This window comes from Schistocerca nitens, chromosome 11 (genome assembly GCF_023898315.1).
Source record: "Schistocerca nitens isolate TAMUIC-IGC-003100 chromosome 11, iqSchNite1.1, whole genome shotgun sequence".
NCBI classification, from domain to species: Eukaryota; Metazoa; Arthropoda; class Insecta; order Orthoptera; family Acrididae; genus Schistocerca; species Schistocerca nitens.
Genome location: NC_064624.1, coordinates 131,179,696 through 131,204,039, shown reverse-complemented (window position 1 = coordinate 131,204,039; position 24,344 = coordinate 131,179,696). Strand labels below are relative to the sequence as shown.

Here is a 24,344-nt window from a genome sequence, read left to right as displayed (position 1 = left end):
GATCGGGTTGACGGAGGAGATATAGAAGATCCAAAGAAGAGCGGCGCGTTTCGTCACAGGGTTATCTGGTAACCGTGATAGCGTTACGGAGATGTTTAATAAACTCAAGTGGCAGACTCTGCAAGAGAGGCGCTCTGCATCGCGGTGTAGCTTGCTCGCCAGGTTTCGAGAGGGTGCGTTTCTGGATGAGGTATCGAATATATTGCTTCCCCTACTTATATCTCCCGAGGATATCTCGAATGTAAAATTAGAGAGATTCGAGCGCGCACGGAGCTTTTCAGATAGTCGTTCTTCCCGCGAACCATACGCGACTGGAACAGAAAAGGGAGGTAATGACAGTGGCACGTAAAGTGTCCTGCGCCACACACCGTTGGGTGGCTTGCGGAGTATAAATGTAGATGTAGATGTAGACTCCTGGCAGCAAAGGCGACGAGAATGTACGGTCGCAAGAAGACAGGGCTCCTGACGGTCACGTAGCACTACCGACAGGGAAGACTATATTGTTCGGCGTATGGCTCTGGCGCATCGTACTGCATCTGCAACAGCAGTCTGAGCAGTTGGCACCACAGTGACACAACGAACTGTTACAAAACGGTTACTGCAAGGACATCTCAGAGCCAGAGGCCCTGTAGCGCGCATTCCACTGGCCCAAAACCACCGCCATTTGAGACTTACGTAGCGTCAAGCGAGAGCTCACTGGAGGACAGGGTGGTCTGCTGTGTTTTCTGATGAAAGCTGGTTCTGGCTCGGTGCCAGTGATGGCCGTGTGTTGGTTAGGAGGTCAGTTGAGGGCCTGCAACAGATCTGTCGGCATGCTAGACACACTGGACCTACACCTGGAGTTATTGTCTGGGGTCCGATTTCGTATGACAGCAGGAGCACTCTCGTGGTAATCCCAAGCATCTTGACTGCAGATTTGTACGCCAGTATGATGATTCGACCTGTTGTGCTGCCATTCATCAATAGCATTCCAGGGGGCTTTCCCAACACAATAGCTCTCTCCCATATACCACTGTTGTAATCTAGCATACTCTACAGCAGGGCTTCCCAACGTGTGGTCCGCAGACCCCTTAGGGATCCACCGGCTCTTTCTAGGGGGTCCGCGGCCACCTTTCACCAAATCGTGTAAAATAATGAGTACAATTATTGAATAAAAATGTGAAAATCAAATTCATCACTTTTTTTTCGTGTGAAAAACATGTGTACTTTTACTTCAGGTCGTATTCCCAAGCGGCCTTTGCGGTTCCTAAGTGAGAACGCATACACAGTTTAGTGCCAGAGAACGAGGCTTCTCTGATCGACTGCTTCGCAACAATATGGGGGTCGTTTGTGCACCGGCTCACAGCGGTGGATGCGCTGAAACCTTTTACGCATGCGCGGAGCGAGCTTTGTGGACCAATCACAGAGCTCGCTGGCACGTATGCGGCCCCAGGCATCGTTAAATGTTAAACTTGCTTTGTCAGTGCACTACCTATTTCATAAGTCGATTTCTGACGTTTATTACTTCTAACATGGATCCGTGGCTGAAGTCGGGATCATGGAAGAAGGGTGCAGTTTCTCCATCGCCTTCACAACAAGGGAAGTTTTCAGTTGAAATGAACGAGGAGGAAGGACGACCAAAGGAAGGACAATCACAAGAAGCTCCAAAGACTATTGATACTTAGGGGGGAGTGGGGGGCAATGGAAACATGGCACTTGCATTAAGAAACTTTCAGTTCAGTTCCCATGGGTTTCGGTCTGAAATTTAATGTTACTATGCTCTTGACTGACTAGGGGTCCGCCATGTATTTTCGACTGTAGAAGGGGTCCGCCAGCTGAAAAGGTTGGGAAGCGCTGCTCTACAGAGTATACGATATTGCAATGCCTGTGTTATTCCGAATTATGATGTAATGTTCCTTCGAACAAGCATGCATGTCCAAAGGAACAGGCACGGCGGCGACTACACCCGTTATGAGACACATCAAATATAGTCGCAGTTGCGAATATGGACAGCCATCAGCTGTATAATGGAATCACAACAATGAAAATTTGTGCCGGATCGGGACTTGAACCCGGATTTCCCGCTTATAGCGAGTTTTCCCCTTACCCCTTTGTTTTGTTCGTTCTATTTGGTCGTAGCGGACGTCACGTGACATCCGTTGAAGTCCGTTGTTTATCTTTTCACTCAGCTTTTTTAATATTTTTTATTACAGAGAGCACCCAACTATCTGACCAAGCACGATGAGCTACCGTGCCGGCTACCCTTTGGCTGTTGTTGTTGTGGTCTTCAGTCCTGAGACTGGTTTGATGCAGCTCTCCATGCTACTCTATCCTGTGCAAGCTTCTTCATCTCCCAGTACCTACTGCAGCCTACATACTTCTGAATCTGCTTAGTGTATTCATCTCTTGGTCTCCCTCTACGATTTTTACCCTCCACGCTGCCCTCCAATGCTAAATTTGTGATCCCTTGATGCCTCAAAACATGTCCTACCAACCGATCCCTTCTTCTAGTCAAGTTGTGCCACAAACTTCTCTTATCCCCAATCCTATTCAATACCTCCTAATTAGTTATATGATCTACCCACCTTATCTTCAGCATTCTTCTGTAGCACCACATTTCGAAAGCATCTATTCTCTTCTTGTCCAAACTGGTTATCGTCCATGTTTCACTTCCATACATCGCTACACTCCATACAAATACTTTCAGAAACGACTTCCTGACACTTAAATCTATACTCGATGTTAACAAATTTCTCTTCTTCAGAAACGATTTCCTTGCCATTGCCAGTCTACATTTTATATCCTCTCTACTTCGACCATCATGTTATTTTGCTCCCTAAATAGCAAAACTCCTTTACTACTTTAAGTGTCTCATTTCCTAATCTAATTCCCTCAGCATCACCCAATTTAATTTGACTACATTCCATTATCCTCGTTTTGCTTTTGTTGATGTTCATCTTATATCCTCCTTTCAAGACACTGTCCATTCCGTTCAACTGCTCTTCCAAGTCCTTTGCTGTCTCTGACAGAATTACAATGTCATCGGCGAACCTCAAAGTTTTTACTTCTTCTCCATGAATTTTAATACCTACTCCGAATTTTTCTTTTGTTTCCTTTACTGCTTGCTCAATATACAGATTGAATAACATCGGGGAGAGGCTACAACCCTGTCTCACTCCTTTCCCAACCACTGCTTCCCTTTCATGCCCCTCGACTCTTATAACTGCCGTCTGGTTTCTGTAAAAATTGTAAATAGCCTTTCGCTCCCTGTATTTTACCCCTGCCACCTTCAGAATTTGAAAGAGAGTATTCCAGTTAACGTTGTCAAAAGCTTTCTCTAAGTCTACAAATGCTAGAAATGTAGGTTTGCCTTTTCTTAATCTTTCTTCTAAGATAAGTCGTAAGGTTAGTATTGCCTCACGTGTTCCAACATTTCTACGGAATCCAAACTGATCTTCCCCGAGGTACGCTTCTACCAGTTTTTCCATTCGTCTGTAAAGAATTCGCGTTAGTATTTTGCAGCTGTGACTTATTAAACTGATAGTTCGGTAATTTTCACATCTGTCAACGCCTGCTATCCGAGCACAACTCACTACAAGACCTAAACTTCCGTATGTCGTCAACTATGTGTCTACAACCTGTACTCATACATCCACTATGTATATGCCGATACAGGAGAGACATGCATGCATGTCCGAAGGAATTCGCAATAATACAGGCATTGCAATATTGTGTTTATCCGCCGACACCGGACAAGCGACTATCAAATAAAATGTCTCCCCTGTAGGGGAATATACATAATGGATGGGTGAGTACAAGTTGCAGACGCGTGGTTGACAACATATAGAAGTTTAGGTCTGGCCTTGAATGGTGCTCGGATAGCCAAATGGCACGGCGACCGCTCGCGATGAGCGGGAAAGCCGGCTTCCAGTTCCAGTCCGGCACAAATTTTCAGTGTCACCATTCCGTCATATAGCTCATGGTTGTCCATACAGCGAATACATTTCATGTTCTCTACAGAGTGTCGACATGTAGCCTTCCCCTACTCGAAAGCCAGATCATTCTCCAATCGAGCACGTATCAGACGTCATCGGATGGCCGAGCGGTTCTAGGCGCTTCAGTTTCGAACCGCGCTGCAGCGAAGGTCGCAGGTTCGAATCCTGCCTCGGGCATGGATGTGTGTGATGTCCTCTGGTTGGTTAGGTTTAAGTAGTTCTAAGTCCAGGGGACTGATGACCTCAGATGTTAAGTCCCATAGTGCTCAGAGCCATTTGAACCAGTTTGAAATTCATCGCACAACTCCAGCTTCATCCACAAACAGCATTAACCATTCCTCGACCAACCCGAATGCAACGGGCATGGATATTCATTCCAAAAACTGGTATCCGGCACATATACAACACAATGCATGCACGTTATGGCGGTTACGCCGATTATTAATGTGCCAGCATCATACATTTGCAATGGCTTATCTCGCGCTTGCACAACCCGTGATCTTGAAATGTTAATCATGTCCGTGTGTCAACTACACAAATGTATTCCCTAAATTTCATTACTACACATTAATTATTTTTTGGTGTTGCGATTTTCTCGGTCAGAGTATATAAACAGGAACCGTAAACATCACACCTGCTTTGGCCACATCCGAAATTGCTTCTGTACTAGAGCAATGCACCCCATGCAAAATACGTGGGCCTTCCGACCTGTCACAGCCATGCTAGATATCCACTAGGAGCAGTTTTTCTGGTGTACTCAATGGTTGTTGTTGTTGTTGTCGTTGTTGTTGTTGTGGTCTTCAGTCCTGGGACTGGTTTGATGCAGCTCTCCATGCTACTCTATCCTGTGCAAGCTCCTTCATCTCCCAGTACCTACTGCAACCTACATCCTTCTGAATCTGCTTAGCGTATTCATCTCTTGGTCTCCCTCTACGATTTTTACCCTCCAATGCTAAATTTGTGATCCCTTGATGCCTCAAAACACGTCCTACCAACCGATCCCTTCTTCTAGTCAAGTTGTGCCACAAACTTCTCTTCTCCCCAATCCTATTCAATACCTCCTCATTAGTTACGTGATCTACCCACCTTATCTTCAGCATTCTTCTGTAGCACCACATTTCGAAAGCTTCTATTCTCTTCTTGTCCAAACTAGTTATCGTCCATGTTTCACTTCCATACATGGCTACATACAAATACTTTCAGAAACGACTTCCTGACACTGCTATACTCGATGTTAACAAATTTCTCTTCTTCAGAAACGATTTCCTTGACATTGCCAGTCTACATTTTATATCCTCTCTACTTCGACCATCATCAGTTATTTTTACTCCCTAAATAGCAAAACTCCTTTACTACTTTAAGTGCATCATTTCCTAATCTAATTCCCTCACCATCACCCGATTTAATTTGACTACATTCCATTATCCTCGTTTTGCTTTTGTTGATGTTCATCTTATATCCTCCTTTCAAGACACTGTCCATTCCGTTCAACTGCTCTTCCAAGTCCTTTGATGTCTCTGACAGAAATACAATGTCATCGGCGATCCTCAAAGTTTTTACTTCTTCTCCATGAATTTTAATACCTACTCCGAATTTTTCTTTTGTTTCCTTTACTGCTTGCTCAATATACAGATTGAATAACATCGGGGAGCGGCTACAACCCTGTCTCACTCCTTTCCCAATCACTGCTTCTCTTTCATGCCCCTCGACTCTTATGACTGCCATCTGGTTTCTGTACAAATTGTAAATAGTCTTTCGCTCCCTGTATTTTACCCCTGCCACCTTCAGAATTTGAAAGAGAGTATTCCAGTTAACATTATCAAAAGCTTTCTCTAAGTCTACAAATGCTAGAAACGTAGGTTTGCCTTTTCTTAATCTTTCTTCTAAGATGGTATGAATACTGAAAGCAAAATTTCTTGAAAGTTTATAATACACGTCGAAAGTCGTTGGCACCATCTATTCATGGTTATTACAGGTATGTATTACACCGTAAAAGAACTTTATTAGAGATCTTTCGTGAAGGACATTGTATAATATCTTTAAAAGTGTAGTGGAATACTCCGATATTGTTCTGGCTCTAAAACCGATCGGTGGTATGATCAAACTTTCCACAATACTCTGTCCTGTGCAAGCCTCTTCATCTCTGCTAACATCTGCACCATATATTTATTTGAACCTGCTTCCTGTATTCATCTTTTGGTTTCCCCCCACAATTTATACCGTTCACACTTCTCTCCAATATTAAGTTCATGTTTCTTTGATGTCGCAGAAAGTGCCCTGTAAGTCGATCACTTTTTCTAGTCAAATAGTGCCGCAAAGATCTCTTTTCTCCAGTTCGTGTCAGTATCTCTTAATAGTTATCAGATCCAATCTTCAATATTTTTCTGTAGCCCCACATCTCAAAAACTTCTCTTCTCTCCTTCTCTTTGTTTGTTTATCATCCACGTTTCACTTGCACAAAAGCCTACACCCCACACGACCGATTCCAGAAAAGACTTCCTAACGCTTAAATTTATATTCGATGTTGGAAACTTCATTTCTGAGAAAACTTCCTATTCGTACTGATAACACCTCTTTACTTCTCCCGTCGTCCGTTATTTGGTTGCCCACATAGCAAAACTCGTCTACAATTCACGGCAACTCATTCCGTAATTTAATTCGCACAGCATCACCTGATTGAATCGAATTAGATCATAGGTTACTCTTGTCTTAGTTTTGATGATATCGAGTATAGAAGCAAGGGTGTGGTCGTACCTTTTGTAATATATCTGCCAACTTATCGGTTCACACATGTTGAATCGTATTGTAAAACCGTCGACGTGTTGGCCGTCTGAAAGCGCTTGTTGTCAGTACTAGAATATTAACGACCAGTACTGTGACCCCAAAAATAATGTAAGTATTGTTGATGCGTATTGAGCGTGTGAGATCGAGCGCTGACAGTATGACAACATCCTCCGTATAGATGTCTTGACAGAGCTTCATGCGCCAGCCACATGCCATTAGCGTCTCTGTTTATGTTCGCTTTTGTGCTTATCATACCTTAGATTCAATTTTTTAAGTAGTCTTTTAACACAAGATAGTTTGAATAGGGCTATGCATGAGTAGTCATTGCATTTACCACTTTAGGACGGTTATTGGAAGATTCAGTATGCCGTTATTTTCTGAATTAATTTTCAAAAACTGAATTAGCTTGTTAAATTACTCAGCACTGTGGAAAAACGCTTCTACTTAGAAAATTATGCATTATACGAGTATATATATAACGACTAGTAAGAGGTCTGCTAAAGTGATGTCAATCTCACCAGACGATCACCAAGCGTAAAAAAATTTATATTAATCACATAGATGTATCCATGCAGGGCAGATATAATTGCTTCACATGCTGCAGCAACAATTATGCTAATTGCATTTGCTGACTTACCGCACTAAAATTCCTGCATACAAATGACCTACCTGTCGCCATAAACCTCAAAGGTACTCCTAAGCGATCATAGATTGCGACTGGGTCTCTGATTACCGTATTTTGCTTATTTGTTTTATGTCGTATGACTATTAATAACAAGTCGTAGCAAGCAGGACTCACCCGAAAACAGTTTATGAAATCTTTAGAGTCCGTGGTACTGATTTCAATCAGAAAATCAACATGCGACAGGCCTGTATCTTTTTTCAGCCATTCTCGGGCCCATTTACTCTTTCTTGTAGTTTTCTATTCTTTGCCAGGAATCGCTAGTAAAACTGAGGCACACGCCTTCTTCTGGGTGTTCAAAAACTTAAACTTGTGAAATCGCGCTGCCAACTGATAACACTGGTAATTGTATTATTTCTTTATTTTTCAGTCTCAGTTAACACTGACAATTTGGGTGAGTAGGTACTAGTCTCAACTCTTTCCGTTCATTGTCGAACCGTTACCTGATTCGTTCTGATTTGACTAATAATAACATTTATGCACGTTTATCTACTCATAACCAACGTCATACATTCTGCATCTTAATTTAAAAGCTTACTTCACACTAAGAGGATTGTGGCAGAAGTACTTGAGATGCGCCTTTGCCACATTAAGCTAACGGTTGACTTACTGTGATGTAGACGCCTACATGTGTGATGTAGGCCCTTACATCAAGGCACAGAACGTTTCATGTTGGTTATGAGTATCTCAAAATGTACGAATGTCATTATTAATCGTGTAGAAACCACTCAGATAAGAATTCGATATTTAACGGAGTTGTTCGAAACTGGTGACTGTGACCTAAATTGTGAGTGAAACTGAGTGTGGGACAGAAAAACAAGGAAATAATAGAACTGAATACAACTGCGAATTCTTTTAACAACGCAGTTTTGGAATTCCACAAATATTGGCAATATTCCACAAGATTTCGGGATTGCAGCCGGATCTCATCGACTTCTTTCCACGATATTTCGGCTGACAACCTTACAGCCATCTTCAGGCGAGTGTTTGACACCTGAAGATGGCTGTTAGGTTGTCAGCCGAAATATCGTGGAAAGAAGTCGATGAGATCCGGCTGCAATCCCGAAATCTTGTGGAATATTCGATACGCCGGGAAAATTTCAAGAGTCACATTGGCAATATTATTGATTGTGTGTGTGTGTGGGAGGGGGGGGGGGAGAGAGGAGGAGGAGGTCGCTTCACTATATTGAAGCTTCGACAAACTAGTCAATAAATACTGTACGTGCGCAGTCTCTTCACAACATCGTGTGCGAGGAACGCTTTCGCTGAGCGGTGTAAACATCTCAAGAGCACGCACGGAATCTTAGATCACAGATGACACAGACCTCACATGACGTCACTATATTGAAACCAACATGACAGTCAATTGACTGGTAGTGACATACCTTTACAGACAACTTCAGGGATACTGCTCAATTTACTTTTGTCTTAACTATAGTATTTTTGGTGAAAGTTTCTTTATTACAGCGATGAAGTCTTGTTCAGCGTTTGGATGCAACGTAAGGTTATGTGAAAGGAAGTATACTCCGTTACACTGCTAAAGTTTTTTTAAAAACACAAAAAAATTGGCGGACATATTTTTCGAGAGTAAATCAGTGAATTCAGAGGTTGAAGCCAAGGTTACCAAACAGAGGCGTACGGCTTTCTATTTGAGAGTATTTATTTGTGTCTAAATATTAATAACTGGATGATAATGATCATTATATATGTAGCTCGTAAAAGAAAAAGAAAGCTTGGTCCTCATCTCTAAAACTCGATAAATGACTGCGACTTTCGAGACGACACCATGTTAATATCTAATTGACTATAAGAGCTTTCTCTGTAACCATCGTTTTCTAATATATTATGCTTTTTATCTTGATACTGTTTCGGTATCTGTACTGGATTTAAAAAAGTCGTAAAACATTAACAATTCTTGACAGAAATGGATGCTATTTCTTACAAAAGCATAACAAAACATTCCACATGGCCGAGAAATCTAAATGCTTCCTGCTACACCGGTATTTTGTCGTATACTCTTGTGGAATCAGTGAACTATATACATGACTCACAATGCAATAAATAGAGCAACTCAGTGAAGAACTGTGATTCTGCAGTTTGCAAAAAGGAAGAACTATCAATACAGTGTTTCGAACTGTTCGTTACTATTGCATCTGGCCAAATGTATACGCGGTAACCATTGCATTAACACTGAGAATTTAGGAGAAATGAGTGCTACAGTGTGATACTGGACCTCTCTTCTAAGATCTTGGTTTTGGTGACAAGGCTGATACGTAATGCATTCCGATGTAAAGGTTATATTGAAAGGTGATAATTTGGTATCGAGTTGACGAAGCCAACGATTGTTAATTCGAAACGAACATTGTATAACAAACCTGTAACATAGCCTAATGTTTACATTCAGTCCATATTCAAAGCCCTTTTCATAATAAAAACTGAAACTGCAACGTTAATTCAGAAAACGTATATTAGATAATGGATAATTCTCCAACGAGTATTTTGATGCATATTATGAACATATATCGCACACAAACTACGGAAAATACAAGGGAGGTCTACTACGCAACTTTTACCATAAAACTTTTCACATGTATTGCTGAGAAATGCTTCCTAGCAAACTAATATTCTCTATTTTTCTGTGGAAATAGTGAACTAAATGACTCGAAAGAGGGCTGTCAGTACAATATTTCAAACTGTTTGTTACCTTTTCTCCTCGCCAAATGGAAAAAACATCCCCTTTTTCAGGTTGGATAACTGCGGTAGGTTAGGGAATACGGTTACCAAAGTAGCGTCCAATAGAAAGACCTGCACGAGGCTACTGAGCCACACGAAATTATTGTCATTACTGCCGCATTCGAATTTTCTGTATTTATTTTATTCTGCGCAACACCATTTTCCTCCCTTTAGTCCATTTTCAAGCGATTTTCTGCAACTGGAGAACGTGGCATATGCATTAACATGATAGTGTCTTTAAATTTATGTGTTCTATTTGTTTCGGTTCGCACATATGCTGTCTTGTTGGTGTCACACTCGACATTTTAACAAAATTAATAAATTTCGCGCCTTATTAAAATGTCAATCTGTGAAACCAGCAGGATAGCATATGTGTGTACCAAAACAAATACAACGCGGAAATGTAAAGGCAGTCATTTTCAACTGCAGAAAATCGTTTGAAAATACCCTAAACGACAGACATTAGTCGTATACGAATAAAATAAATGCATCTGAAGTACAAAATGCCCCAGTCTTTGGACAAATTTCTTGAGGTGGTGTCCAATGTGAGAATATGCATAGCATTAATATTAGGAAATTTTGAAGAATTTAGGTTAATTTTTAGAACTACATGTGTAATATTTAAGCTTCAAGTCGCTCAACCATTAAAATCTGTGCTTGATTTCAGATATAAATGAAAAAAAAAATGTTAACTGTCGGCTCCCCTTCATATACGGCGCAATGACAGACTGTTGGCTGTTTGCCCTTCGTCACGTGACTATATTGGTTTCAAGCGTTTAACATGGCAGAGATAGGAGCGAGACACTTTCTAAAATCTAGTCAAGATGAGCCCTAAAATGCTTGCTTGAAACGCTACGAGCGCTTCATCATCTTCGATACTGTGAAACAAATCTCTTCTACTGCAAGTTCCTCGCTTTCGATATTTCGAAACGTGGTAGTATGGATCAAAACAAGACAAAAATTGCAAGTAAACATGGGATTTAAAATTTATATTTTAAAAGCTACGAGCATTTATTCACATCCGCTAGTGTGGAAAATATCTCTTCTGCTGAACAACAGCTCACAGCTCTTAAAGTACGCGTTTTAGAGCCCATGTTTGCCAGACATTTTTTGGTTCGTATGATCGCTCCTGTCATATCTCTGAATGTTTACTATCCTTCTTGGGACACTCTGTATGTATTCATGGTCTTTTCCGATTTTGCTACCACATCATCCTATTAGAAAGCATAAAACGAGCTTCTTCGAAACTAGTGCAGAAAACGGGAATAAAAAAGGGAATACTTCTGCTGTATCGTTTTAAAAGTAGTGAGATTAGAACACTGACCAACTGATTAGAAAACTGATTCGCCTTTATTCTCTGCTTTGCAATACATAACATGTTCACAAATTTTACCATTAATAACAATTATTATTATTATTATTATCACTTTATTCTCAGTTGTGTGATACATAACATGTTCACATATATTGTTTTTACTATTACTTGTTTTTGTTATTATTATTATTATTATTATTGCTATGATCAGGTAAAATTTCGTAATCAATCAAGACATGTTACAATATTTTTTAAAAATGTTAAAAACACGACCTATTTTGTAAAGAGTAGGTCTAAAGGAAGCAATAAAATAAGCAAATGTGCTTTAGTCGTACATTCCATTATCATGCAAAACAACGTCGTGAGATGCAGTGGAAATGGATAATTTAGGTCCTATGCTAGCCACGTCCTTTAGTACGTGTATTTCTGGAAATCAATAAAATGAAGTTTCAGAACTACCGCAAAAACACGGCTATATTGCAACTGTGTCGTTAGAAACATAATATGATCCGGACACTGACCAGGCGATTAGAAAATTTATTCGCCAGTTGTGTGATGCGTAACACGTTCACGACTATATATTATTAATATTATGAATGTAAGCATATTATTGTTGCTATTAATATGCTGAGATATAGCTCTGTAATCAATCAAAACATGAAACAATTTTTTGCTGGTTGCTTTGGGGGATTAGGGAAGGAAGGAAGTCAGCCGTGCCCTTTCATAGAAACTATCCCGGCATTTGCCTGAAGCGATTTAGGGAAATCATGGAAAATGAAATCAGGATGGCCTGACGCGGGTTTGAACGGTCGTCTTCCCGAATGCGAAACAGTGTGCGAACCACTGCGCCACCTCGCTAGGTAAACAATTTTTTAAAAAAGTGTTAAAAACGCGTCATATTATATGTACAGGGACAGTAGCTCTAAAGGATTCAATAAAATAAATAAATAGATGTGGTTTACTTATTCATTGCACTGTCAGAAAAATAACATTATGAGATGCAGTAGAAGTCGATAATGTGAAAGGTATGTTAACCACGCCTTTCTGTACGTGTGCGGTATATATATATTCATGGTCAAGCGTAAGCACAAAAAGGGGCGCAGAGAGAGACAAGGAATACTCACCGTTGAGCTTGTCTATGGCGCGGTCCGCCACTGACTGATCCGGACACTCGACGAAAGCGTAGCCGCCCCTTTTGACCAGGATGGTGGAGCACGTGAGGTTATGGTCCTGGAACAGCTGCCTCAAGGTCGCCTCGGACGCATCGGCAGGCAAGTTGCCCACGTAAAGCTTGCTCATCTTCGCCTACTCTTCCTCTGCGTTTACTCTCTTCTGGCAGGTGTGGCAGCGGCACCAGAAACAAACAGGAGACACCGGAGGAGGTGAAAGAGACCAGCTACGTCACAAGTAAACAAACAAACAAAAAAAATTTCGCCGCTCAGCTAGGCACTGTCACAAGAACACACTGCAGTGGAGCACTAATCGTTGTTTCTGTTCCGAAAGATATCCTCTATATTTCGCTACAAAGTCGTTCCGTACAAAAGTACTACAAAAAAACAACGAAACCGCACACTGTAACTGCACATCAGCGGTCGCTACAAAATGACATTCTCACACTAAGGTATAAAAGAAAAGTGTCCGTAAAAAAATATTGTTCCGCGGTAGCAGTAGCGCCGAAGGGGAACACCTCGGCGGAGCTACGACTAAAAAAAATGCCAGGTGGACGCGCAACAACTGCGCAATGTCATCGGGCACTGCGAAAACGTTTGCCGGGCGCGGCGTGTACATCCGCTGTCCTTGCCTCGCTCGCTACTATGGCAGCGGCCCGAGGCAGCGCTCGGCGTTGAAACAGCGGCTCGCGCCGCGCCATTGGTCGGCCTGCGGGTCACGTGACGGCCGGCGATTCCCGCCTACCGGGCCCATTGGGTAGCGGCCGATTAATATTCGGGAGCGCACGCATACGTTTATGCGGGTGCGCGAGGACGCGTACGACAAAAACACGCGCGAGAGGAAGAAGCGGAAGACCGGACCGTCCACAACGGCAAAGCAGTGAGTCGGAACACGGCGTCGCCTACACCGGCATCTGTAATGCGCAAGCTACCTTACGTTGTCTGGTGGTGGGCAGTCGTATCTGGCCGTACGCAAGGAAGTGTTATAAGACCTCTGTTGTTCCTAATCTACAGGGTGATTCAGAAAAACTGACATGACGAATCGGGCACACAACAAGGATCAGTAATCTCACAGGAACCGGATGAAGAGAGAGAGGAGGTCTATGAGCAACTGGTACAACCACTCAACAAGATCCCTAACAAAGAACGGACAATAATTCAAGGAGTCTTCAATGCTCAAATTGGAGACACTACCGAAGACACACGCTTAAAATCTGTGGTTGGGTCTGATGGTCTAAATGACGGAAATGACCGCGGCAGGTACTTATTAGATTTCTGCGTGAGTAACGGCTTCACTGCCTGTAACATTACGTTTCATCATCACCCAAGACGACTGTACACTTGGATAACACCTGGTGACAGATTTAGAAACTAGACTGACATCCTCCTATTGTGAAGATGTTGGAAGACTTCGGTCTTGGACTGTGAAACCTTTGCTGGAGCTGACTATGGAAGAGATCACCATCTGTTGTCCATGAAAATGCGCATTAAGCTCAAATCCACCAAGATCAGAAGACAAAGGCAATTAAAACTCGTAAACAAGGAATCTTTTCGGATATTTGGTGAGCTTGTAAGACCAAAGCTCCACAACATCAGTCTTGATAAAGATGCACCGGCATCACAAACATGGGACCAAGTGAAGGTCATTTCCTCGTCCGACATGAGAACGACGACAAAGTGCAAATCATCACTGGATATCACAGTCCACACTACAACTGATGGAGGCGAGAAGCAACCTGAAGAAAACTGGTGTCCACACTACCCAGGATTAACGGTACCTGTGATGGGATAGAATAACATTATAATCACAATTAAGTACCTGATCCCTTCAAGAAACTCAAAAGCATCACTGGTGAATTAAATCTCCGTGTGTGGGTGGTAGAGGATGAAATGACACTCTATCGAAGACAAGGAAGAAGCTATTGCGACGTGCAAACAGTGCAGTGAAAAGTTGTATTCTGAGATTAACAACAGTACGGGAAGTCAAGCAGTTGAGTAACTTGCACTGGAACCTACAATCTTAAGCAGCGAAATAGGGTCTTAGACATTATATCCACATAACAAAAATGGTTCAAATGGCTCTGAGCACTATGGACTTAACAGCTGACGTCATCAGTCCCCTAGAACTTAGAACTACTTAAACCTAACTAACCTAAGGACATCACACACATCCATGCCCGAGGCAGGATTCGAACCTGCGACAGTAGCGGTCGCGCGGTTCCAGACTGAAGCGCCTAGAACCGCTTGGCCACTCCGGCCGGCTATCCACATAACATGCAGGTTTTGTCGGAGGAAAAGAAACTCGTGAACAGATTGTCAACATACGACAAATAATCGAGAAATTGCGGGAGTTCTATGTTCCTGTCTTCATCTGCTTCCTTGACTAGAGGAACGCCTTTGAGTGTGTTGTCTAGGAAAGCTGTGGCAGGTGCTTGTAGAAATCGGTATCCCACACACTTAACAGCACTCATAAGTCTATACAAAAATTACCTCGCAGCTGTGAAGGCAAGTGCTGGTACGTGTGATTTTTTTCAGTGCATCAAAAGGTGTCACAAGAAGATGTTCTATCCTTCCAACTGAACAACATCTATGCAGAACAAATCATTAGGAATGCTCTTGATGGTTGGACTCAAGGCATCTCGATTAATAAACTTCGATTTACTGATGGCACCGTACTTTTAGCCAGCTTCGAAGATGAACTTTATGAGCTACTAATAAAGTTAAAAGACATGGATTGGACCTCAACCTCAGCTAGTCCAAACTCATGATAACTGATCGAGGAGTACAGGTTCGTTTCACAGGTCGATTAAAGAAACTAGAAGTTGTGCATTCTTTCGTCTGTTTTGGATCAAGCATCCGTGACACTGGAAGCTGTGAAGATAAGAAGACTACTCACGCTATGGCAAGTGGCTACGAAGAAGCTCACCAAGATGTGGCAGAAAAGACCTCTTACGAACACTACAAAAGTCAAACTTGTGAAACACTCATGTTTTCCCTCTTCTTTATGGTTGCGAGACATCTACTTGTACATGGCTACTCTGCACATCATACTTAAGTGCCTGGTAGACGATTTGTCGAATCACCTTCACGCTAATTCTCTATTATTCCACTCTCGAACAGCGCGCGGAAAAAAGAACGCCTATATCTATCCGTGAGAGCTCTGATTTCCCTTATTTTATTATGATGATCGTTTCTCCCTTTGTAGTTCGGTGCCAAAAGAAGATTTTATCATTCGGAGGAGAAAGTCGATGACTGAGATATCGTGAGAAGATCTCGCCACAAGAAAAAACGTCTTCGTTTTCATGATTCCCTCTCCAACTCCTGTATCATGCCCATGAATCTCTCTCCCCTGTTTCTAGATAATACAAAACGTCCTGCACTTCTTTGAACTTTCTCGATGTATCCTGTTAATCCTATCTGGTAAGGATTCTATAACGCGCAGCAGTACCCCAAAAGAAGGCGGACAAGCGTAGTGTATGCAGTCTCTCTAGTAGATCTGTTGCATCTGTTCCGCCAACAAAACGCAATCTTTGGTTTCCCACAACATTTTCTATTTGTTCTTTCCTATTTACATTGTTCGTAATTGTAATTCCTAAGTATTTAGTTGAATATACGGCATTTGGATTTGACTGATTTATCATGTAACCAGCCGGCCGGTGTGGCCGTGCGGTTCTAGGCGCGTCAGTCTGGAACCGCGTGACCGCTACGGTCGGAGGTTCGAATCCTGCCTCGGGCATGGATGTGTATGATGTCCTTTGGTTAGTTAGGTTTAAGTAGTTCTAAGTTCTAGGGGACTGATGACCTCAGCTGGCAAGTCCCATAGTGCTCAGAGCCATTTGAAACATATCATGTAACCAAAGTTTAACGGATTCCTTTTAGCACTCATACGGATGACCTCACATTTTTCATTATTTAGGGTCATTTTCCAACTTTCGCACCGTATAGGTATCTTATCTAAATCGTTTCGAAATTGGATTTGATCTTCTAATGACTTTACTAGGCAATAAGGGACAGCATCATATGCAAACAACCCACGAGGGCTGTTCAGATTGTCTCCTAAATCGTTTATAAAGACAAGGAACATCAGATGCCCTTTAACACTACTTTGGGGAACGCCATAAATCAGTCCTGTTTTAGTCGATGACTTTCCATCAATTTGTCTGTGACATTTCTGAGAGGAAATCACTAACCCAGTCGCATAACTGAGGCGATAGTCCATAAGCTCGCAATTTGATAGCAAGCTGCTTGTGAGGTACGACGTCAAAAGCCTTCTGGAAATCTAGAAATAAGGAATCAATTTGAAATCTCTTGTCGATAGCACTCAACACTTCGTGTGAGTAAACAGCTGGTTGCGTTTCACAAGAAAGATGCTTTCTAGATCCGTGTTGACTGTGTGTCAATAGACCGCTCTCTTCGATGTAATTCGTAATGTTAGAACACAATATATGCTTCAGAACCCTGCTGCATATCGACGTTAATGATATGGGCCTATAATTTATTGGATTACTCCTGTCGCCTTTTTGGAGTATTGGTGTGACCCGTGCAACCTTCCTGTCTTTGGACATGGATCTTTAAAGCCTTAAAGCCAGACCATCGATGCTTTGTTGCTGACGCAGGACGCTACGCATAAAATGGACTGATAGAAGAACAAATGTGACCATTACTGAGCAACTCATTAAGTCCACGCATCTTTCGTGTCAACCAGAAAATTCTCCAATTGTTTGGTCATATAGTGAGAAGAGATGGAGAAATCTTAGAGAAAATGATCGTGGAAGAGAAGATCGAGGTCAAGAGACCGAGGTGAAGAGCAGCGAACAGATGTATAGACCAAATTAAGAAGATCTCTGGTATATCTCTTCAGCAGCCTCTAAGAGAAGCTGGTAACTGTGCAGCCTGGAACGGTTCATGGGATCACGACGCCCAGCAGTGAGCATAATGACCTGTGATGATGGTGGTGATGATTTCAGATTTCCAGAAGGCTTTCGTCACCGCTCCTCACTCGCGACTTCTGATTGAATTGCGAGCCTACAGAGTATCGTCCCATATGTGTGACTAGATTCGTGATTGTCAGAAATATCCCAGTTCGTGATAATTAACGAACAGTCATCGAGTAAAGCAGAAGTAATATTTGGTGTTCCTTAAGGAAGCCCTCTGTTGTTCCTGATCTACACAAACGATTCAGCAGATAATCTGAGAAGCCCACTTAGACTGTTTGCAAATAATGCTGTCATTTACTATCGTGTAAAGATATCAGATGATCAAGTCGAATTGCAGAATAATTTAGACAATATCTGTCTTGTGCAAAAAGTGGCAGTGGACTCTAAATCATGAAAAGTGTGATGTCGTCCACAGGAGCACAAAAAAGAGTGCGCTAAATTCCAGTTACTCGATAAATCACACAAATCTAAACCCTGTAAACTCAACTAAATACTTAGGGATTACTATTACGAATTACTTAAGGGGCTCCGGAAAGGCTCAAAATCATGAAAAGTTCAATTTTTACTTTTTTGCGTTTTCTGAATCTGCAGACTATTACATTTTAATAGATATATAATTTATTCAATTCCGAAGACTACAACTATTTTTAAATTTTTTTTGAAATGTGTTCTACATGGCCGTGACCCACTGTGGCGCTGTTAAACTGTCAAATGGTGTTATTATTAACGTCCGTGTTCATCAGGTACATTTTAGTGATGTGAGATAAAGTATGTGTTGTGGCTAACCTGTGATGGTTCAATATATATCGCTGGTGTGATTGTCGATTGTTTCATGTTTATTTACTCTGTCGTTATCTCGAAAATATTCGTAATTAATTCTGTTTCTTGAGTCTCTGTTTTGTTGAAGTATAATAATGAGTAAAAGTAAAGTTATTAGAAATCCTCTGAAGGCTTTTAAGAAAAGGAGAAATGTTGGAAAGCCAAAGGTATTTAGAAATATGGGAATGAAGATAGGTTCTAACATGGTACGAGCGATGCTTGCTTTAGACAAGGAACGCATTCGGGCTGCAGACAGGGCTGTAAAGAGTCTAGAAATACAAGCAAGAGTAAACAGGAGGAGGAACAAGAGGAAGCTGGAGGAGGAGTTTGCAGAGGATGAAGATAATCCATCCTATGGACCTGGAATGCACTAAAAAATTAATCCAATCTTTGTCGCTCGATTCCCAAAACTTTTATTTTCTCATACTAATTACATGTTTTCTAAGGATCTTCCAAACATATTTGTTTCAAACTTTCAGTAAATGTTACACAGTACCTTATGCATAATTTAACACAGCCTTTTTCCAAAAAACTGTATATTTTTGAATATATAAATAAAAAATTGGAAAAAATGTTGTGAATTTTCATTACAATTGAAAAAAATCATCTTTAATAACTGAACTAAAATTTTGTAAAATCCCTGTGTTAAGTTGTAGCCCATATTCCAATAAATAATCTGTAAAAAGTTCAACTTCCTACCTCAAATACTTTGTGAGGAAAGATGTAATTTATAAGCGTTATTTTAACATTGCAAGTATAGGGCGTTCCGGAGCCCCTTAAATTGGAACTGCCACACAGATAATGTTGTGGGGAAACCAAACCAAAGAAAGACAGCGATTTATCGGCAGAACACTTACTAAATGCAACACGTCTACTAAAGAGACTGCTTACACTACGCTTGTCCGCCCTCTTCTCGATTACTGTTGAGATGTGGAATGCGCACCAGAAAGAATTGACGGAAGACATCGAAGGGATACCGCTTTATAATACCGGAAAATAAGGGATATAGTGCCACGGATCTGATACACGAAGCCGCGCGGGGTAGCCGCGCGGTCTCGGGCGCCTTGTCACGGTTCGCGCGGCTCTCCCCCGTCGGAGGTTCGAGTCCGCCCTCGGGCATGTGATTGTGTGTTGTCCTTAGCGTAAGTTAGTGTAAGTTACAGTCATTAGTGTGTAAGCCTAGGGACCGATGACCTCAGGAGTTTTGTGTCATAGAAACTTACCACAAGTTTCGAAACTGATACACGAATTCGAGTGGCAGTAAATAACATGAAGGCGTTTCTCGCTACGGCAAAACGTCCTGATGAAATTTCAGTCACCAACTTTCTCCTTAGAGTGTGGAAATTGTTGTTGGCATCGACCTACATATGGAAAATGATCATCATAACGAAATGAGAGAAATCTGAGCTCGCACGGAAAAATTTAAATGTTCGTTTTCCCAGCTCGCTCTTCGAGAGCGGGACGGTAGAGAAACAGTTTAAAGGTGGTTCGATAAAACCTCTGCCAGGCACTTAATTGTGAACTACAGACTAATTGTGTAGATGTGTGGATACCGAGGTGGTGCTGCACAATTAAAAATATCTTTCAGCAATTTTTTTGCAAATAATTATATAATTTTGTATTTAGTTTGAATAAAAATGAAACATTATTGGAAAAGATTCCTTAACGGAACTATGTTGATAAAACATGTTGCATGCATTAAACTAAATGTATCTTTGGATTAAATAAATTACGAATTGTGTAAACTTTTTAAAAATATTGACCAAATCTGTTTCTTACTGGTTATAGCAGCAACAGTACACTGGTTTTAGTATGACGTAGAAGGAAGAAGAGAGTTTATTTGCTCCTCGTTGACCATTAATAGTGGTCTCTGACGTACTACGGTTGTGTTGTGAAGTAGGCACTAGAAGTCCGTTGTTCAGCATGAGCGAGCCGTATGAGTGGCAGATGTGTGAACCAATCACGTTGTTGTAACATAATCTGTGACAGCAATAGACATCTGTTGGCTAGAACTCTTTTATTTTATTTAACCTCCCCCCCCCCCCCCAAAAAAAAGTCTTGATTTTTAAAAGAATCCAACATCCGGGTATAAAAAGGTTCAGACGTCTCATTACTTTACGTAGGAGTTAATGTGATAAATATTTGACGTTAAGCATGTAAAAGGAAAAAGTTTCGAAAAGGACTGAAATTATGTTTAAAGTTTGTTTGAAGTCGCTAAACACTCTTTATCATCAAACACCGGATGAGTATAAACTTGGTTATTTGCGCTCCTTTTTAAGAAAACGCTCGATTTTTCACACATTTCAAAGTTAATCATCTCATGTCTCCTGAACTCTGCGGCGGAGTACTGTGGACCAGTATGGCTAAACAGTAGCCATGTGAACAAAATCGATGTTGAACTTAACAATACCATGCGCATTATTTGAAGAACCGTTAGGTCTACACCTAACATATGGCTACCTGTCCTGAGCCATATATCACCCCCAAAAAACGCGACGAGAAGCAGCCTTGGTCAGGGAATACAACAAGATCGAAGCAAACTCAGAATTACCGGTACACATCGATATACCTGATCTGAGTATCAACAGGCTTCGTTTAAGACACCCTCCTCTTGCTCTCGACAGCTTCACTGAGGCTGACATCAACTCTTGGAGAAGAGAATGACTCCAAAATGCCCCAACAACTTGCCACCTAATGTCTTTTGTTGCCGAGGCAGTATCTGTGAGCCGTGGTAAAAATTGCTGTTTTGAAGAGCGCGCCGCAGCGCGTAGTATGAAGCAGTCGCCCTCCGTTTCTGGCGGTGGCGCCGCTGTGGCAATCGCAGCTTTGGTGTCTCCCTCTGCTTTGAAAGGGGAAAGGTTGCCTGTTCACGTGTATTTAAGGGGCGCTGTGAGCTCGACAGTCTGTCACACTCGACCGCCACCTCACCTGGCCTCCCCATCTCTTTACCATCCAAAACAAAGCTCACAACCGCCTCCGCCTCCTGAAACTCCTGTCCGGCCGGACGTGGGGTCTGCATCCTTCCACCATCCTTCACACCTCCAAATCCATGATCCGCCCCATCCTTTGTTATGCCAGCATCGCTTGGATTTCCAGCCCTCCAAATCCTCGAATGCCATGCACTCCGCCTCGCCTTCCGCATCCGCCTTCCGTCCCCCACGCGCATCCTCTACGACCTCATCCCCTTCCCCCACCTTCTCCTTTTCCTTGAACACATCCGCACACTATATATTGTCCGCCGCCTTGATCCCCCTCACCCCCTGGTGTCTCCCTTCCTCTCCACTCCCAACCAGTTGCCGCGCCTTTACCGTTGTGTCCCTCCCTCTCTCCATCTCCACACCCTCCGTCTCCTTTCCCAACACAACTTCCACCATCTACCCCTCCCAGATGATGAGCTTCGCCCTGACATCTACCCTTCCTACCAACTCTAACCCCCTCTTCCTGCCTCCTCCTCAGGGCTCCCTCTCCTCCCCCTCCCTCCTCCTGAGCGGATTCCCCCTCCTACTCCCCCTCCCTCTCTTGTGCCTCCTTTCAGTGTCTCTGCACTCCCTCCTGCCCTGTCTTCCCTCTTCCTCTCCCGCCCCACGTGTCTCCTGCCTCTTCGTGAACCCACGGTTGCCCCTCCTCTCTTCATCCCGCCGCTTCCTCAGCTGCCCCATGCTCTCCCCTCCTTTTCCATCCTGTCTGACCTTTCCCTCGGCAGGTCCCACCTGGTAGTTTTACTCTTCGTTGTGTGTGCTCGAAGTGGATTTTAAGTGTGTTGTTTCGGAGTGTTTTTAATACTGTGGCCAACTTTTAATCTGTGCATTCGCATTCAGTGTCTTCTCTGTGTTTCAAGAATCGCCAACTGTGTTTAACTTTCTGGTGACTTTTGTTTTTTAACTGTCCCCCATGAACGTGTACATGTCCATGTCTTTTTACCTCCATTTTCTCCCCTTACTCTGTTTTATGTTCCCCTTTTTTATCTCCTTATGTATGTATCATTTTATTCTTGTTTTACCGGGTTCGATTCCCGGCGGGGTCAGGGATTTTCTCTGCCTCGTGATGGCTGGGTGTTGTGTGCTGTCCTTAGGTTAGTTAGGTTTAAGTAGTTCTAAGTTCTAGGGGACTGATGACCATAAATGTTAAGTCCCATAGTGCTCAGAGCCATTCTTGTTTTAGTTGTCATGTCTCTCGGCTGAAGAGCGGCGGATTGTGCCGCTGACAGCCCTCCCCTGCCCATATGGGGCAGGGGAATGAAATCACAACAAAGAAAAAAAAAACTCACCAGTCTGGTCCGTTGGTCAGCCGGGTCAGTGTGGGGCAGTCAGTGTCTGTCTGTCGTCCGGAGTGCTAGTGTGTGTTAGGCCGCCAGTCTGCTCGAGTTTGTTCAGGCAACGGCCATTGACCGTCGGATCGATCTGTTGGTCGGTCGCGCACTGAGACACGAGATGACTTGTCCCCCTTGAGCGTCGGCGCACGTGAGGTCGCCACGTGAGTCCAGTGGGCCGCGCCGTATAGCGAGGGGTAGTGGCTTCGCGGCCGACACGAGAGCAGCAGGAGTCAAACCACGACGTCGGTCTGGCCGGCGCGAGCTGCGACGCCGTGAGACGGGAGATCGGCGCGCCTTCCTGCGTCCGTCGAAGCGGCTGGCAGCGGACGGTTCGGGAGAGCGTTTTGGGGATGCTGCGCCGGGTCTTCGCCAGAAATCGAAGTTTTTTAGAAGTTAAGTGATTGGAGATATGTTGTTTCATCTACTTGTTAAATTCTAGTTTTCTTGGTCAGTCTCTCGTCCCCAGCTTGCTCGTTTCTCTCTCGTCCGCATTTGTTAGGCAGTTATTGTCTGTCTGTCGGTCTGCCGTACGTTAATAGTTGCCTCTGCCATGTTTGTCGGATTCGGTGTTAACGAATTTATTGCTTAAGGTGTAAAGGCCGAATTCCTGAAATATGTTTTTATCTTGCCTATCATCTTGAGAGGCGGTAATGTACAGCATGTTTGTACATTTTATGTAGGACTCCTTTTCATGGGTTTTTATTTAAATGGTCATTTTAGTATATAAAGTTGCCACCCTTCCACCGTAAGAGTTTTTTTTTAAAAAAACAAGTTGCACTTTCGGTGGCAAGTAATTTTTTAATGTGAGTGTTTTGTACCATTTCCATGCCTCCTACGGGGTGCATAGTTTATGTGTTTGTGTGAGTTGTTAAAATTTTTAGTTTAAAGTAATCTGGTGTGTTGCAGATTTGCACCAGTGTAGTCTGTCAGAGGTTGTTGTGAGCAGTCGTGACTACGGCGGTGTTAAAAGGGAGCGACAAGGTTCTCAGCCCGAAAGCTCATACTGTCAAAAAAATAAATAAATAAATAAATAAATAAAAAAATAAAAAAATAAAAAATTGTTGTTTCTGCCTCTGAATAAATTGTAGATATTTACAGGGTACTTTCCGATTATAATTTTTAAATCTGTTTTTTTTTTTTTAAAGAATGGGTTTTTAGGGATAAAATTTCCATTTGTTGAAAGAAATCTGTTTTCATCAGTTACTTCCTAGCAACTACTTCCACGCTCACATAGAGTGATTAAATGTTGTAATGTTCTTGACTAATCGCTAGTAAATAATGTAAATTCTTTAAGAAAAGATTTTGAAAGTAAATCCACGGTGCAACCTGGTTTGAGCAGCCCCGCAAGATCTGGTCAACTCTGAACCAACTAAGAATTGGGCATGGAAGACTTGCTGACTCACTCTTCAAATGGGGACTGCTATCTTCGCCAGCCTGTGACTGCGGCGCAACTAAGCAGATCACCCAACACATCAGAGAAGAAAGCAGTGCCAGAGCGTTCAGTGGGGACTTCGAAGAAATTCTCACAGCATCCAAAAATCCATTGAATATGTTGTATCCACGGACCCAACCAACCAACTCGCGCACGCGCGCCCTGACCGTGACATCGCTGGCCACAG

General features: G+C 42.6%; 1 protein-coding gene across 1 annotated transcript in view; it reads right to left on the bottom strand.

The window, feature by feature from the left end:
- The window catches only part of LOC126213235 (insulin-like growth factor 2 mRNA-binding protein 1), a 920,751-nt gene extending 907,472 nt beyond the window's left edge, over positions 1–13,279 (bottom strand). Inside the window, exon 1 of the mRNA XM_049940885.1 lies at positions 12,613–13,279. Coding sequence (XP_049796842.1) covers positions 12,613–12,787 — 175 coding nt within the window. The 5' untranslated portion in view covers positions 12,788–13,279. The remainder of the gene's footprint in view (positions 1–12,612) is intronic.
- Between the last annotated feature and the right edge of the window lie 11,065 nt (positions 13,280–24,344).